Below are 16,016 nucleotides of genomic sequence, written 5' to 3'. Positions count from 1 at the left end.
CTTGTCCAAACCTTTCGTAAACCCATTTACGTTAACAACTGTTCCTACATCTTCCAGCAACAAGTTCCAGAGCTTAACTATGCATTGAGTGAAAAAATATTTCCTCTTATTTGTTTTCAAAGTATTTCCACGTAATTCCATTGAGTGTCCCCTGGTCTTTGTGCTTATTGAAAGAATAAAAAACTGATTCACTTCTATTTCTTCTACACCACCCAGGATTTTATAAACCTCAATCATATCCCCCCCCCCCCCCCCCCCCCCCCCCCACCTTCAGGCATCTCTTTTCCAGGATGAAGAGCCTTAACCTCTTTAGCCTTTCCTCGTATTTTGGTTGCTCTTCTTTGAACCTTTTCTAATTCTGCTATACGTTTTTTTACATAAGGTGACCAGAACTGAACGCAATACTCAAGGTGAGGTCGCACTTCGGAGAGATACAGAGTCATTATGCTGTTCTTCTCGTCACCACATATACTTTTACAGATGTGACATCTGATGTGATTTATAAAAGCCCTTCTCCCCGTAATTTTATAAACTTGCTGCCACAATTTTATGTCAGTGTGCAAGTTGCGCTCTCAAGTTACAGAATCGTGTTAGTTACATACGCAAATTAATTGTTCAATTAGCTGCTAATTCACATTGGCTATAATTGGTGTCGATTAGCCCTAATTAGGAGTTACATGTGTAACTGCCATTAGTTGGTATTCCATAAATTGCACGTACAAGCTATTGCATAAAACTGAAAGGAGAATGGACCTGGGAGGGTCACGAGTGGGTCAGGGGAGTGTCTTGCAGGAGTGCATTCAAGTTACAGAACACCAGCATTTATGTATCTAACTGCCTACAGCTAGGCACCAGCATAAGAGCTCACGACTAAACCTGTGGACTTTCGCTAGTAATTCTTACACATACCCATAAGGTTCTCCAAGGATCTCCTCTCCTCAAGTCACTTCACTGGCTTCCTATCTGTTTCCGCATACAGTTCAAACTCCTCTTATTGACCTATAAGTGCATTCACTCTGCAGCTCCTCAGTACCTCTCCACTCTCATCTCTCCCTACATACCTCCCCGGGAACTCTGTTCACTGGGTAAAGCTCTCTTATCTGCACCCTTCTCCTCCACTGCTAACTCCAGACTCCGTTCCTTTTATCTTGCTGCACCATATGCCTGGAATAGACTTCCTGAGCCGCTATGTCAAGCTCCATCTCTGGCCGTCTTCAAATCTAAGCTAAAAGCCCACCTTTTTGATGCTGCTTTTAACTCCTAACCCTTATTCACTTGTTCAGAACCCTTATTTTATCATCCTCACTTTAATATTCCCTTATCTCTTGTTTGTCCTGTTTGTCTGTCCTAATTAGATTGTACGCTCTGTCGAGAAGGGAGTGTCTCTTCATGTTCAAGTGTACAGCGCTGCGTACGTCTAGTAGCGCTTTAGAAATGATAAGTAGTAGTAGTAGTAATCTCCAGCTTATCTTGCTTCTTTGGGGTCCTGTTTACTAAGATGCACTAGCGTTTTTAGCACACGCTAATGCTAGAGACACTCATATATTCCTGTGGGCGTCTCTAGTGTTAGCGCACGCGTGCCTACAGCGCGGCTTAGTAAACAGGACCCTTGGCGATTCCTTACACGCCTTCTCATGCTCTACGTTCTTTAAATAATAGATTGGTTCTTTCCCACTCCTCTGAAGCGAGTTGGGAATCTACCAGTTCGAGTGCATTTTACTTCTTGTCCCCAGCACTTTGCAATCCCCTACCTCAGCAGCTCCCTCTTGAAACTTCTTACACCTCTTTTCGTGCTCTTTTGAAAAGACACCTTTTTCGATAGGCTTTTTCTATAGAAAGACAGGTTGATCCTGTGGCGAGAGATCAGGAATTTTATTTATTTATTTTAGTTACATCTGTACCCCGCACTTTCCCACTCATGGCAGGCTCAATGCGGCTTACATAGGGCAATGGAGGGTTAAGTGACTTGTCCAGAGTCACAAGGAGCTGCCTGTGCCTGAAGTGGGAATTGAACTCTGTTCCCCAGAACCAAAGTCCACCATCCTAACCACTAGGCCACTCCTCCACTGTTGCTACTATTTGAGATTCTACATGGAATGTTGCTATTCCACTAGCAACATTCCATGTAGATGTCGGCCCTTGCAGATCACCAATGTGGCCGCACAGGCTTCTGCTTCTGTGAGTCTGACGTCTTGCACGTACGTGCAGGACGTCAGACTCACAGAAACAGAAGCCTGCGCAGCCTTCTACATGGAATATTGCTAGTGGAATAGCAACATTCCATGTAGAATCTCCAATAGTATCTATTTTATTTTTGTTACATTTGTACCCTGCGCTTTCCCACTCATGGCAGGCTCAATGCGGCTTACATGGGGCAATGGAGGGTTAAGTGACTTGCCCAGAGTCACAAGGAGCTGCCTGTGCCTGAAGTGGGAATTGAACTCAGGTCCTCAGTTCCCCAGGAACAAAGTCCACCACCCTAACCACTAGGCAACTCCTCCACTGTTGCTACTATTTGAGATTCTACATGGAATGTTGCTATTCCACTAGCAACATTCCATGTAGAAGTCGGCCCTTGCAGATCACCAATGTGGCCACGCAGGCTTCTGCTTCTGTGAGTCTGACGTCCTGCACGTATGTGCAGGACGTCAGACTCACAGAAACAGAAGCCTGTGCAGCCTTCTACATGGAATGTTGCTAGTGGAATAGCAACATTCCATGTAGAATCTCCAGTAGTAGCAACATTCCATGTAGAATCTCCAATAGTATCTATTTTATTTTTGTTACATTTGTACCCTGCGCTTTCCCACTCATGGCAGGCTCAATGCGGCTTACATGGGGCAATGGAGGGTTAAGTGACTTGCCCAGAGTCACAAGGAGCTGCCTGTGACGGGAATCGAACTCAGTGGAATGGTGGCTGAGAAGCTGTATGAATGGTTACTTCTTTGAAACCAATTTAATTATTATGGTTTGTATCTATGCTTTCGTTTCTCTTGTGTGAATACTTTTAGTAGTTAGTTATTTGTTTTTATTTAATTGTATTTATTTCTTTTAGCGTAAACCGCTTCGATTTCTTCGCAACAAAGCAGTGTATTCAATTCAAATCAATTTTTACATACCGCTAATATTCCCTTTCCAGGGTTCAGTGTGGTTTACAATCTAGGTGAGACAAAAGTAAAGAGTGTTAGTGTATGAGAAATATTAGAGACTATTGGTTTAATGCATGAGACTAAAAATATTAAGGAAAGGATAATGGATGATACTAGGAGGTAGATGTCAATAGATTGTTATGAAGCAGTCTTTGGGAAGAGAATGGTTTTTAGCCTCTTCCTGAAGCTAAGGTAGCTATTTTGACCCCCAAGAATTGGGAATAGAGAGCTGAAAATCTTCTGATTTCTAATTGTCTTTTGGAACAGTGATGCTAGTATCTATCAAATGTAAATAAATGAACGATAGAGCAGCAATTGGCAGTGTAGAACTAGCCTTCTAGGTTTACACATCCTTTTGAGAACGACCCCATGTGTAGAAAAGGGCCTTTCAAACATTTTAATACTTTGTAATGCCTTATTTGACAACAAAACTACAGAATAATCAAAGACAGGAGTGTGGTCATATTATTTTCCTAGAGTCCTAACTCTTGTCCAGCATACTTGATGTGGCATGCATCGACTCCATTTCATTTTTCCCTAACGGATTTGGTGGAATAAGCAGTTATGTAATCAGTTGGACTCAGCCACAGTATTCGACATAAATGTTATTTAATTCTAAAGAATGGCCATATATGTGTTTGTGGAGGAAAAAGCCTCTGAATTCCCGGTTCAGAACATTTTAGAATCTGCTTTTGCGGGATGGAATTTTCATTGGCTTAAAAAACCTCTCTGACACCATTTAAGATGTACCTTGTGATTCGCTGTGTATATACTTGGACGTCCCTTTCGATTATGCCTCTCTTAACACCAAGAAATAGAAAGTTACAGTAATCCAAGGGAGGTAGGACTAGCATTTGGACTAGTATTAGAAATGGGTTTTTGGACGAAGAATGATCTTGACTAGATGTAACTGTGTAAGCTTCCTCTATGCTACTGCCGGGAACAGGATGACTTTCCCAAAATGACTACCACTTGCATATAAGAGGGGACAGGAAGGGCAACTGGAGCCCCTTGGTGAAGCTGAATGAAGGCTCACTCCTTAATTTCTTCCCCAGGCCTCAGTGGACTTCCAACTGCTGGAGTTCTTGTTGAAGCCCACTCCAGTCTATTCGTCTTCTTATTTGTAGGATACAGACCGTAAAACTCTGACCAGCACTGTCCTTATGTTCCAGCCACTGAAGTTGCTGTCTAAGCCCTTTCTAGCCCATCCTAAACCAGACAGCCATATATTAGACACAGACCATACAAGTCTGCCCGGTATCGGCCCTAGTTCATCACAGCCAGAGTCGCCATCTGTCACTTGACATATCCACACACATGCAGCCATTTAAGGTTAGGATTTTTATAACTTCCATTTTCTAATTAGAGATCCTCTGTGTTCATCCCACGCCTTTTTGAATTCCATCATCATTTGTGTCTCTACCACCTCCTTCCACATTTGTGCTGTTAAAGCAAGGAGGAAGAGGAGGAGGAGGAGACAGCACTCAAGGTACTCGGTAGATGAGAGGCTGATGCAGTGCAGCTTACACTTCCACAGGAACCCCGCAGAACTGCTTCCATCCCCGCGGGAACCCTGTCGAACTGCTTCCGTCCCCACTGGAACCCTGCAGAACTGCTTCCATCCTTGCGGGAATCCTGCAGGAGGTGGGAGGCGGGACTGGTGGTTGGGAGGCGGGGACTAGTGCTGGGCAGACTTATACGGTCTGTGCCAGAGCCGGTGGTGGGAGGCAGGACTGGTGGTTGGGAGGCGGGGACTAGTGCTGGGCAGACTTATACGGTCTGTGCCAGAGCCGGTGGTGGGAGGCGGGACTGGTGGTTGGGAGGCGGGGACTAGTGCTGGGCAGACTTATACGGTCTGTGCCAGAGCCGGTGGTGGGAGGCGGGACTGGTGGTTGGGAGGCGGGGACTAGTGCTGGGCAGACTTATACGGTTTGTGCCAGAGCCGGTGGTGGGAGGCGGGACTGGTGGTTGGGAGGCGGGGACTAGTGCTGGGCAGACTTATACGGTCTGTGCCAGAGCCGGTGGTGGGAGGCGGGACTGGTGGTTGGGAGGCGGGGACTAATGCTGGGCAGACTTATACGGTCTGTGCCATAGCCGGTGGTGGGAGGCGGGACTGGTGGTTGGGAGGTGGGGATAGTGCTGGGCAGACTTATACAGTCTGTGCCCTGAAAAAGACAGGTACAAATCAAGGTAAGGTATACAGTAGCTCATTTTGTTGGGCAGACTGGATGGACCGTGCAGGTCTTTTTCTGCTGTCATCTACTATGTTACTATGGATGGGAAAAACAACAGCACTTCAGATGGTATCCAAAGCGAGTAAAGCAAGCTGATCATTTTTTTTTGTAAGACTTTTAAGCTATTCTGCAAAATGCCAACCCATCCATGCCACTCGTTCATCAGTGATGGATTTCTTCCCTCCAAGAGAATTTACACAACAAGGAAATGCACTCGTATCTCATTTTACAGCATGAAATTAAACTAATTTCTTGTTTCCCAGGGAAAACAATAGTATGAAATTTGTATGACCATTAACGATGACAAATCTAGTCATTAACATTTTTTTTTAATTCCAACAGAGCACATGAAGGAGAAAAAGCCATAAAACGCCAGATTAATTCTTTAAAAATGGAGCTGCAACAAACCGAACTAATTCAATGAGCAGCACAAAGCAAATCAGCTCCAGTGTAGACAAATCCTATCAATATAAAAAAAGGTCTCATAAAGTCACTGCAATCACTTTATTTTCGTCAGTTTTCCGTAAGAATCCACTTCTCCCTGTCTATACACTCATTAGCACAACGAGCTCCTTCCTCTGATTTAGCTGTATGTGATAGAAACATGACGGCAGATAAAGGCCAAATGGCCCATCCACGCTTCCCATCCTCCGTAACCACTAACTCTTCCTTTTCCTAAGGGATCCCACGTGGCTGTCCCACGCTTTCTTAAATTCTGACACTGTCCTCTTCTGCACGACCTCCACAGCTTTTCACCTCTTTGAATGCACTTAATCCAGTGGTTCCCAATCCTGATCCTGGAGGCTGCCCAGCCGGTCTGGTTTTCAGGATATACACAATGAATATTCATGAGACTGATTTGCACGCAGTGGAGTTAGTGCATGCAAATCTCTCTCATGAATATTCATTGTGGATATCCAGAAAACCTGACTGGCTGGGGTGCCTCCAGGCCCGGGTTTGGGAACCACTGCACTGATCAGAAAGAGGCCAGCACGGCGTCATTTTGCGGCTCTCCATAGGCGACACGGCAAAAGGAGTTCTACACATTGTCTAAAGTAAGGATTGCAGAATTCAAACGTTTCGCCAAATGTCATTTGCAGATCCCTTCTGCCACTAAGGAAATGAAAGCATCCTTTGCGAACACAGGGGAGGAAAGGTGGGGTGAATGCGCTCTCCTAGCGGAAGCTGCTGACTTACCTGCCACTGCTTTAGCAGGTCTCGTACCCCCCTGGAGTCCTCTAGGATCCCTTCTTTGCGTGTGGCATCCTGCAGGACGTTGGCGGTGGTTTCTGCTTCTGTCAGCCAGGCCAAGAACTTTTCCAGGTCCAGATGGAACTGCTGGAGCAGCCTGAGGGCCTCTTCCAGGGCTGCCTCTCGCTCACTGACCCTGTTCAGACATAATCGGGAGGAAGAAGATTTAGTGTGGACCGTTCTAAGAAAGGCAGCAGAACAGACATATGCACAGCAGAACAATATGGGGCCAGCGTATGAGTAACCAAGGGGGTAATTCTATATAGAACGCTCCAAGGGACCCTTTTACTAAACTGCGGCAAAAAGGGTTCTGCCCTAGTGGTGGCGGCCATTTTTGCCATGCGCCATGGCTCCTATTACCACAGAGGGTGAGAATAACCCAAAATGAAACGGCGATGCAGTGATTTCTCACTTGCCACACGGCCATTTCGGGGGGGGGGGGGGGGGGGAGAGCTCATACCACCACGCATTGAAGTGGTAGTAAGGGCTCCCGCGCTAACCTGGTGGTAACCGGGCAGCCCGCGACGCTGCCCAATTACCACCAGGTAACCCCCTGCAGAAATATGTTTTCAATATTTCTGCTAGCACCGGAAATACCATATGCCGGGGGCAGAACTAAATTAGGCACGCATACGAGAGAAAATTGTAGTTGAGCGCCAAAATGGAGGTAAAATGACAGGTATGTGTGTAAGTACGCTTAGGCGTTATTCTATAACTGGGTGCCTAAGTGTTGTCTTGTGAAACTGCAAAGGGGGCGTTCCCATGGGAGGGGCATGGATAGGTCATGGGCGTTCCCACTATTTTATGGCTAGTGTAAACGGGCACGTGCAATTTATATATCCCAATTATAAAAAGCATCACAAAATCTCCTCCAACTCAGAAAAGAAATGAAAACCTATCTCTTCAAAAAAAATTCTACAGCTAATCACAAAGATATTGTCGCCTTCCTTTCAAATCTACCTCTTCAAAAACTCTATGAATAAATATTACCAAAACTCTGCAGCTGAGCACAAAAGCTACCTCTATCTTCTCCTCTTCAAATCCATCTCTTCAAAAACTCTCTGAATAACCTACAGATGCCCTCTCCACATTGCACAACACTATTGTAACTCCACCAAGATGCAAATTGTAAGCTACTTTGAACTGAAACTTGTTTTTGGATAATAGTGGGATACAAGAATGCATAAATAAAAATAAAGTAAAATAAACAAACTACAGACTAAAGAGCTTTCTTTCCCAGCTCTCTTCCAAGCTCCCAGCTCCCTGCAAGAGAGGGATCATTTCCAGCCCAGGGACCACATCCTCCCAGTATTAAAAGATCATCATTGCTTGTCACTAGCTTTCTAGTACTGCCTATGCTCGTTAGGATCTTAAAGTTACTCTCTCTGCCAATCTCAAGATCTCTTGTTATCTCTTGTATTCCAAATACAAAGGAAGTACATGGGAGAAAGTATTTTCACAAGAAGAGATCGACCACAGGAACGTGCATAAGTATTGCCATACTGGGAAAGACCAAAGGTCCATCGAGCCCAGCATCCTGTTTCCAACAGTGGCCAATCCAGGTCACAAATACCCGGCAAGATCCCAAAAATGTACAAAACATTCTATACTGCTTATCCCAGAAACAGTGGATTTTCCCCAAGTCAATTTAATAACGGTCTATGGACTTTTCCTTTAGAAAGCCGTCCACACCTTTTTTAAACTCTGCTAAGCTAACCGCCTTTACCACATTCTCTGGCAACGAATTCCAGAGTTTAATTACACGTTGAGTGAAGGAAAATTTTCTCCGATTCGTTTTAAATTTACTACATTGTAGCTTCATCGCATGCCCCCTAATCATAGTATTTTTGGAAAGCGTAAACAGACACTTCACATCTACCCGTTCAACTCCACTCATTATTTTATAGACCTCTATCATATCTCCTCTCAGCCGCCTTTTCTCCAAGGTGAAGAGCCCTAGCTGCTTTAGCCTTTCCTCATAGTGAGGCACCAATCCCAGCAGTAAGGTAAATCGACACTTCCAAAAGACATAAGGGAGACGTGATGTAACTGGTATGTAAAGATTTATTCAAAATATGTCAAAAGACCAGATACAACAGCTCTGTTTTGGCCCAAAAGTGCCTGCCTGAGGAGTCTGAGAGAAAGATGTTCACTGTTCATAAAAACCTTAACACAATCCCCCCAAAAGGCTGCTTCGGTTCTAAAGGGAATCGCCAATGATAACCGTCGGACAATGCATTGAGGTTAGGGTTACCATATTTGCCCTAAGAAAAAAGAGGACACGTGCCCCGCCCCCTGACACACCTCTTCTCCGCCCCTGTCCCACCCATGCCCCACCCCTTGCCCCGCCCCCTATACAAGACTTCAATGGAAGTCTCCAACCCTAATTCTTGTTTAATGTGGGATATAACTGCCATAAATATGTAAATAAATAATTAGAAAGAAACTCTGAATGTTGACCACCTGATTTTTATACCTTGATGTCTTTACCAGGAGAAACAAAAATCTCTGCAGTGCATGAATATAACACATGCTAAGGTGTCCTTATAACCAGCCCCTCCAAATAACACACCGTTTATGATTTATAACAAATTCCTACAATACCTATGAAAAGTTATTCCGTTATTTATACTTCCATCTGTGTACATCCGTGTGTTGCACAAGGCAGCATGCATGGGCCACATGGCAGCCTACCAAGTTACCTACCAGCTCCAGACCAGTACCATCCGAAAGAAAGTGGCTCTGACCCCGGACTCAGACAGGGAGGCCGCCCTTGGAGGAGAGACAAGTCGGAATCAGGATTAAAAAAATTGACCTCATCGTCGTCGATATGGCAGCGGCTGTGCAGGCGGCAGGCACTAGAACTGAAGCGCTGCACTGCACGCCTGCCTGTGTGCTCGTGCAGGAGGACGGACGGAGGGCGGATCATTTTAATCAGCTGACTGGGGCGGGCGGGCTGGGCTGGCTAGCGCACACGCACGGACGCTGCACGTCGGCGTCGGATGACGGGAGGAGTCGAGTCAGACAACGGGAGGAGTCGAGTCAGGAGGAGGAGAAACCCTGGACAAAGCCAACAAATCAGGAAATCCGCCCGGACTCCCCACGGCGCCCTCAAAAAGAGGACATGTCCGGGGAAATCCGGACGAATGGTAACCCTAATTGAGGTAAGCCAAGTATTTTCACGCCAGGCCTTGAGCTATAAAAGTCGCAAAGGTGACTGTTAGAACAGGCTTTCCCCAGGGAGGACAACAAGGATTATCTATTGCTTAATTTTATTTGGGGTCGGAGTGTTTTAATTGTACGATATTTGTAAATATTTGAAGGTGGAAATGTTATGTTTTTATGTGGATATAACTATCATGAACCTTACTGGATGGGTAGAATAACTAGAAGCTATAAATAGACACAGAAATTTGCAGTCTTCCAGTGAAAAAAAAAACCCCACCGCGATTGACTGATTGTGTCTTAAGTGGAGAGTTGTGGTAGCCGTGTTAGTCCACTCTTAAAGGTTATCAATAGAAATCAAACAAACTAAAACATGGAAAAGAAAATAAGATGATACCTTTTTTTATTTCCAATCTGAGGAAGAAGGGCAACCTTCGAAAGCTAATCAAGAAATGTATTAAGTTATGTCCAATAAAAAAGGTATCATCTTATTTTCTTTTCCATGTTTTATTTTGTTTGATTTCTATAGATTCTACATGGAATGTTGTTATTCCACTAGCAACATTCCATGTAGAAGTCGGCCCTTGCAGATCATCAATGTGGCTGCGCAGGCTTCTGCTTTTGTGAGTCTGACGTCCTGCACGTACGTGCAGGACGTCAGACTCACAGAAACAGAAGCCTGCGCAGCCTTCTACATGGAATGTTGCTAGTGGAATAGCAACATTCCATGTAGAATCTCCAATAGTAGCAACATTCCATGTAGAATCTCCAATGGTATCTATTTTACTGTCATAGTAATGCTTGAATGTTTTCACTTATATACACTGTCAGCTAGCACATTTGCTTATTTCCGATCTGAGGAAGAAGGGCAACCTTCGAAAGCTAATCAAGAAATGTATTAAGTTATGTCCAATAAAAAAGGTGTCATCTTATTTTCTTTTCCATGTTTTATTTTGTTTGATTTCTATAGATTCTACATGGAATGTTGTTATTCCACTAGCAACATTCCATGTAGAAGTCGGCCCTTGCAGATCATCAATGTGGCTGCGCAGGCTTCTGCTTCTGTGAGTCTGACGTCCTGCACGTCAGACTCACAGAAACAGAAGCCTGCGCAGCCTTCTACATGGAATGTTGCTAGTGGAATAGCAACATTCCATGTAGAATCTCCAATAGTAGCAACATTCCATGTAGAATCTCCAATGGTATCTATTTTACTGTCATAGTAATGCTTGAATGTTTTCACTTATATACACTGTCAGCTAGCACATTTGCTTATTTCCGATCTGAGGAAGAAGGGCAACCTTCGAAAGCTAATCAAGAAATGTATTAAGTTATGTCCAATAAAAAAGGTGTCATCTTATTTTCTTTTCCATGTTTTATTTTGTTTGATTTCTATAGATTCTACATGGAATGTTGCTATTCCACTAGCAACATTCCATGTAGAAGTCGGCCCTTGTAGATCACCAATGTGGCCGCGCAGGCTTCTACATGGAATGTTGCTAGTGGAATAGCAACATTCCATGTAGAATCTCCAATAGTAGCAACATTCCATGTAGAATCTCCAATGGTATCTATTTTACTGTCATAGTAATGCTTGAATGTTTTCACTTATATACACTGTCAGCTAGCACATTTGCTTATTTCCGATCTGAGGAAGAAGGGCAACCTTCGAAAGCTAATCAAGAAATGTATTAAGTTATGTCCAATAAAAAAGGTGTCATCTTATTTTCTTTTCCATGTTTTATTTTGTTTGATTTCTATAGATTCTACATGGAATGTTGTTATTCCACTAGCAACATTCCATGTAGAAGTCGGCCCTTGCAGATCATCAATGTGGCTGCGCAGGCTTCTGCTTCTGTGAGTCTGACGTCCTGCACGTACGTGCAGGACGTCAGACTCACAGAAACAGAAGCCTGCGCAGCCTTCTACATGGAATGTTGCTAGTGGAATAGCAACATTCCATGTAGAATCTCCAATAGTAGCAACATTCCATGTAGAATCTCCAATAGTAGCAACATTCCATGTAGAATCTCCAATGGTATCTATTTTACTGTCATAGTAATGCTTGAATGTTTTCACTTATATACACTGTCAGCTAGCACATTTGCTTATTTCCGATCTGAGGAAGAAGGGCAACCTTTGAAAGCTAATCAAGAAATGTATTAAGTTATGTCCAATAAAAAAGGTGTCATCTTATTTTCTTTTCCATGTTTTATTTTGTTTGATTTCTATAGATTCTACATGGAATGTTGCTATTCCACTAGCAACATTCCATGTAGAAGTCGGCCCTTGTAGATCACCAATGTGGCCGCGCAGGCTTCTGCTTCTGTGAGTCTGACATCCTGCACGTACGTGCAGGACGTCAGACTCACAGAAACAGAAGCCTGCGCAGGCTTCTACATGGAATGTTGCTAGTGGAATAGCAACATTCCATGTAGAATCTCCAATAGTATCTATTTTATTTTTGTTACATTTGTACCCTGCGCTTTCCCACTCATGGCAGGCTCAATGCGGCTTACATGGGGCAATGGAGGGTTAAGTGACTTGCCCAGAGTCACAAGGAGTTTGGTATGGTATACTACTTACAATGTCACAATACCCCCATCCCCCCACCCTGTCAGACTGTCATAGTAGTGCTTGAATGTTTTCACTTATATACACTGTCAGCTACCACATTTGCTTATTTCCGATCTGAGGAAGAAGGGCAACCTTCGAAAGCTAATCAAGAAATGTATTAAGTTATGTCCAATAAAAAAGGTATCATCTTATTTTCTTTTCCATGTTTTCTTTTGTTTGATTTCTACTGATAACCTGATTGTGTCTGGAAGTGACATCAGCAGATGGTAGAAACACATGGACTAATGAGGTCACTTCCTGTATGAGTCATTGTTTGTCCCAGTACAGTCTTCCTGGGCAGTGTTTTGTAACCAGTAGAAGAGGCAAAAGAGACCCATGACAGCACTGCTTCACATAAGGAACCCCTTGGCGTGATGCAGGTGGTTTTTTATGTCTGAGGTTTCAGGTTGTCACGGACAGCCTCCTTTGCACACTCATGTATCTCCTCAAACATTAAAGTCTTTAAATCTGAGCTCTCTCTTCTTTTAAGGTTACCAATTATCTCATCTAGTTTGCCCCTAAGTAACCACTATTATCATGATATATACTTATATATTTATTTTAATTTATTTTATGCTTATTTGAAATCAATTGTATACAAAACTTTTTTTCCCATAACCTTTATCGTATCTTGTTTTTCCTCCACCAATCGTTCTATCCATTCACTCCATTCAATCATACTCTATACATCTTATTAATATACTAGTAAAAAAAGGCCCGTTTCTGTCACAAATGAAACGGGTGCTAGCAAGGTTTTCCTCGGAGTGTGTATGTTTGAGAGAGTGTGTGTGAGAGTGACTGTGAGAGAGAGAGAGAGTGAATGTGCGAGTGTGTGTGTGTGTGACAGAGAGAGAGTGAGACTGGGTGCGAGTGTGTCTGTGAGAGAGAGAGTGTGTGTGTGTGAGCATGAGAGTGTGTGCCAGGGCCCCCCTCCCTCCCAGTTCCAGGGTCCCCCCTCCCCCCTCCCTCCGAGTTCCAGGGTTGTTGTCCCCCTCCCTCCCGCCAAGTTCCAGAGTCGTCCCCTCCCTCCCTCCGAGTTTCAGGGTCCCCTCCCTCCCCTGCATTGTGCTCTCTCCCTGCATTCATCCATATGCAGGCAACGTCCTCTGTGCCCTGCCCCCTCCATCCATCCATGTGCAGCATCTCTCCCCTGCCCCCTCCACCTCCCTCCGAGTTCCAGGCCCCCTTCCCTCCCTCCCTCCTTCGAGTTCCAGTGTCCCCCTCCCTCTGTCCCTCCATCCCTCCCTCCCAGTTCCAGGGTCCCATGGAACTGGGAGGGAGGGAGGGAGGGAGGGGGGACGGAGAATGTTGGAGGAATGACGTCAGCAGGTGGTTACGATCCCAGTGACACACATTGGAACTCTGGAGTAGAACGTTGGAGGAGTGATGTCAGCAGGTGGTTACGATCCCAATGAGACACATTGGAATGTTGGAGGAGCAAATTATTATATTATATATTCCATCTATGATACATAACTTTACAGAATTCCAAGACCATAAAGTTCATCAAATTTCAACAATCTTTTTCTAAAAAGTGTTCATTCCAATGTTCAGTATACGGAGGGGATGTACCAGAGTGGTCTGAAGATTTGATTGAACATATCAATACATAGCCTAGTGATCTACAGCAGGAAAACTGGGACATTGGAATGAACACTTTTTAGAAAAAGATCGTTGAAATTCTGTAAAGTTATGTATCATAGATGGAATATCTCTATATATAAAACTCACCCTCAAAGTTCTGAGGACACTGACGTCACAGTCAGTTCCTCCGGGCACTTCCTTCCAGTTCGAAGGGTTCGTGGTGGTGAAGCCACCGAAATCACTGTGTTGGGGCCACGCCCTCGCGTCAAACTTGATGACTTAGAGGGCGGAGCAATGGCGTCAGTGGCTTCACAACCAACGACTCAGCACATTGAAGGTGGCGTTGGCGTGCGTTGATGAGGTCCGCAACAATGGCGGTCAGTGCCTTCACAACGCTGAAGGGGTGAGCAGGGGGGGGGGGTTCGGGAGGAAAACCTTGCTAGCGCCCGTTTCATTTGTGCCTGAAACGGGCATGTTTTACTAGTATATTAATAAGATGTATAGAGTATGATTGAATGGAGTGATTGGATAGAACGATCGGTGGAGGAAAAACAAGATACGATAAAGGTTATGGGAAAAACTTTTTGTCTACAAATGATTTCAAATAAAAATAAAATAAATGAAAATAAATATATAAGTTTATATCATGATAATGGTGGTTACTTAGGGGCAAACTCAAACATTAATGGAGACAATCAGAAAGACAGCTTTCTTTATACAATTGATTAATATGCTAAGGTTTTATATATTCGTTTATTTCTTTTGATTAAGTATCTCGTTCAAGGTATTATAAAAGCAGTATGTGTTGGCCAGTTCACTCAGATGGGTCACAGATTGTACCACAGAAGGCTAACGGCACTGAGGTGGAATGACCAGCTTCGATGAGTCTTTCACTTATTGATGTTATATATTAAAAAGACACAAAAATTAAATTTTGAAAAGCTAAAAATGTAAGCCATGGTCAGTAATGCTGAGTTGTAAATGTAGGTCTCAGAAAACCATGCATTTTGATTGCTTGTGGGCTCTACATTCGAAAAAAGCACAAAGACCAGGGGACACTCAACGAAGTTGCATGGAAATACTTTTAAAACAAAGAGGTGAAAATACGTTTTTCACTCAAAGAATGGTTAAGCTCTGGAACTCCTTGCTGGAAGATGTGATAATGGCGGTTAGTGTATCTGGGTTTAAAAAATGTTTGGATAAGTTTCTGGAGGAAAAGTCCATCGTCTGTTACTTGGGGACATGGGGGAAGCCACTGCTTGCCCCGGGAATGGTAGAGTGGAATGGTGCTACTGTTTAGGATTCTGCCAGGTACTGGTGACCTGGATTGGCCACTGCTGGAAGCAGGATACTGGGCTAGATGGACCACTGGTCTGATCCAGTATGGCTATCCTTATGACACCATCAGGTTCAAAGTTGAACGCTTTATTTACAACACTGAGTTTAGTTGTTCTCTGAAGTGTTCCAAATTATAGCAGCACATAAGATTGAGCATTTCAATTAAAAATACTGAGCAGCAATTTATGAAGATAAAATCTTTGATTACAAAGTCAGTTAAATGTAATTAAAACTGATTATCTAAATAATTGGGTTTTAAAGGCACTTGTTTTCTTACTCCTAATTACTGTGGAAACAAGTAACTTTAATAAGACCCAGATGCCGTGAAAGAGACTGATAACATTACATGACATCTATTACAGACCCACAGAGGGCGTTTTATATCTGCATCGGATGTGTTTGACTGAAGAGAGAGACAGAACAGCCCTTGACAGCAGAGTCACGGGTTCAACATATCACTGCGGTCTGCTCTCCTCACACCAAGGTCGCTGCCGAAATGTGTGTAAACAATCTCCATGACATCTTCATACCTTTTTTTCTCTTAAATATATTACATCTTTCAGGAAGAAATAATTACATTTTGTGTGATAAACCATGCAGATTGGTAAGAGCCATCCGTCAGAACAGCGGGGAATCCTACTCGGCTCTCCCGTTCTTCCCCTTTTTCTTATACAGACTT

General features: G+C 43.8%; 1 protein-coding gene across 3 annotated transcripts in view; it reads right to left on the bottom strand.

The window, feature by feature from the left end:
* Nucleotides 1-16,016, bottom strand: part of DMD (dystrophin) — a 2,615,032-nt gene that overhangs the window by 456,861 nt on the left and 2,142,155 nt on the right. For all 3 annotated transcript variants that reach the window (XM_030202363.1, XM_030202359.1, XM_030202360.1), the window contains one exon: nt 6,581-6,770. In XM_030202363.1, coding sequence (XP_030058223.1) covers nt 6,581-6,770 — 190 coding nt within the window. The remainder of the gene's footprint in view (nt 1-6,580; nt 6,771-16,016) is intronic.

Source organism: Microcaecilia unicolor, chromosome 4 (assembly GCF_901765095.1).
Source record: "Microcaecilia unicolor chromosome 4, aMicUni1.1, whole genome shotgun sequence".
NCBI classification, from domain to species: Eukaryota; Metazoa; Chordata; class Amphibia; order Gymnophiona; family Siphonopidae; genus Microcaecilia; species Microcaecilia unicolor.
Note: the sequence above shows the minus strand (reverse complement) of the source record. Positions and strands in the feature narration are given on the sequence as shown.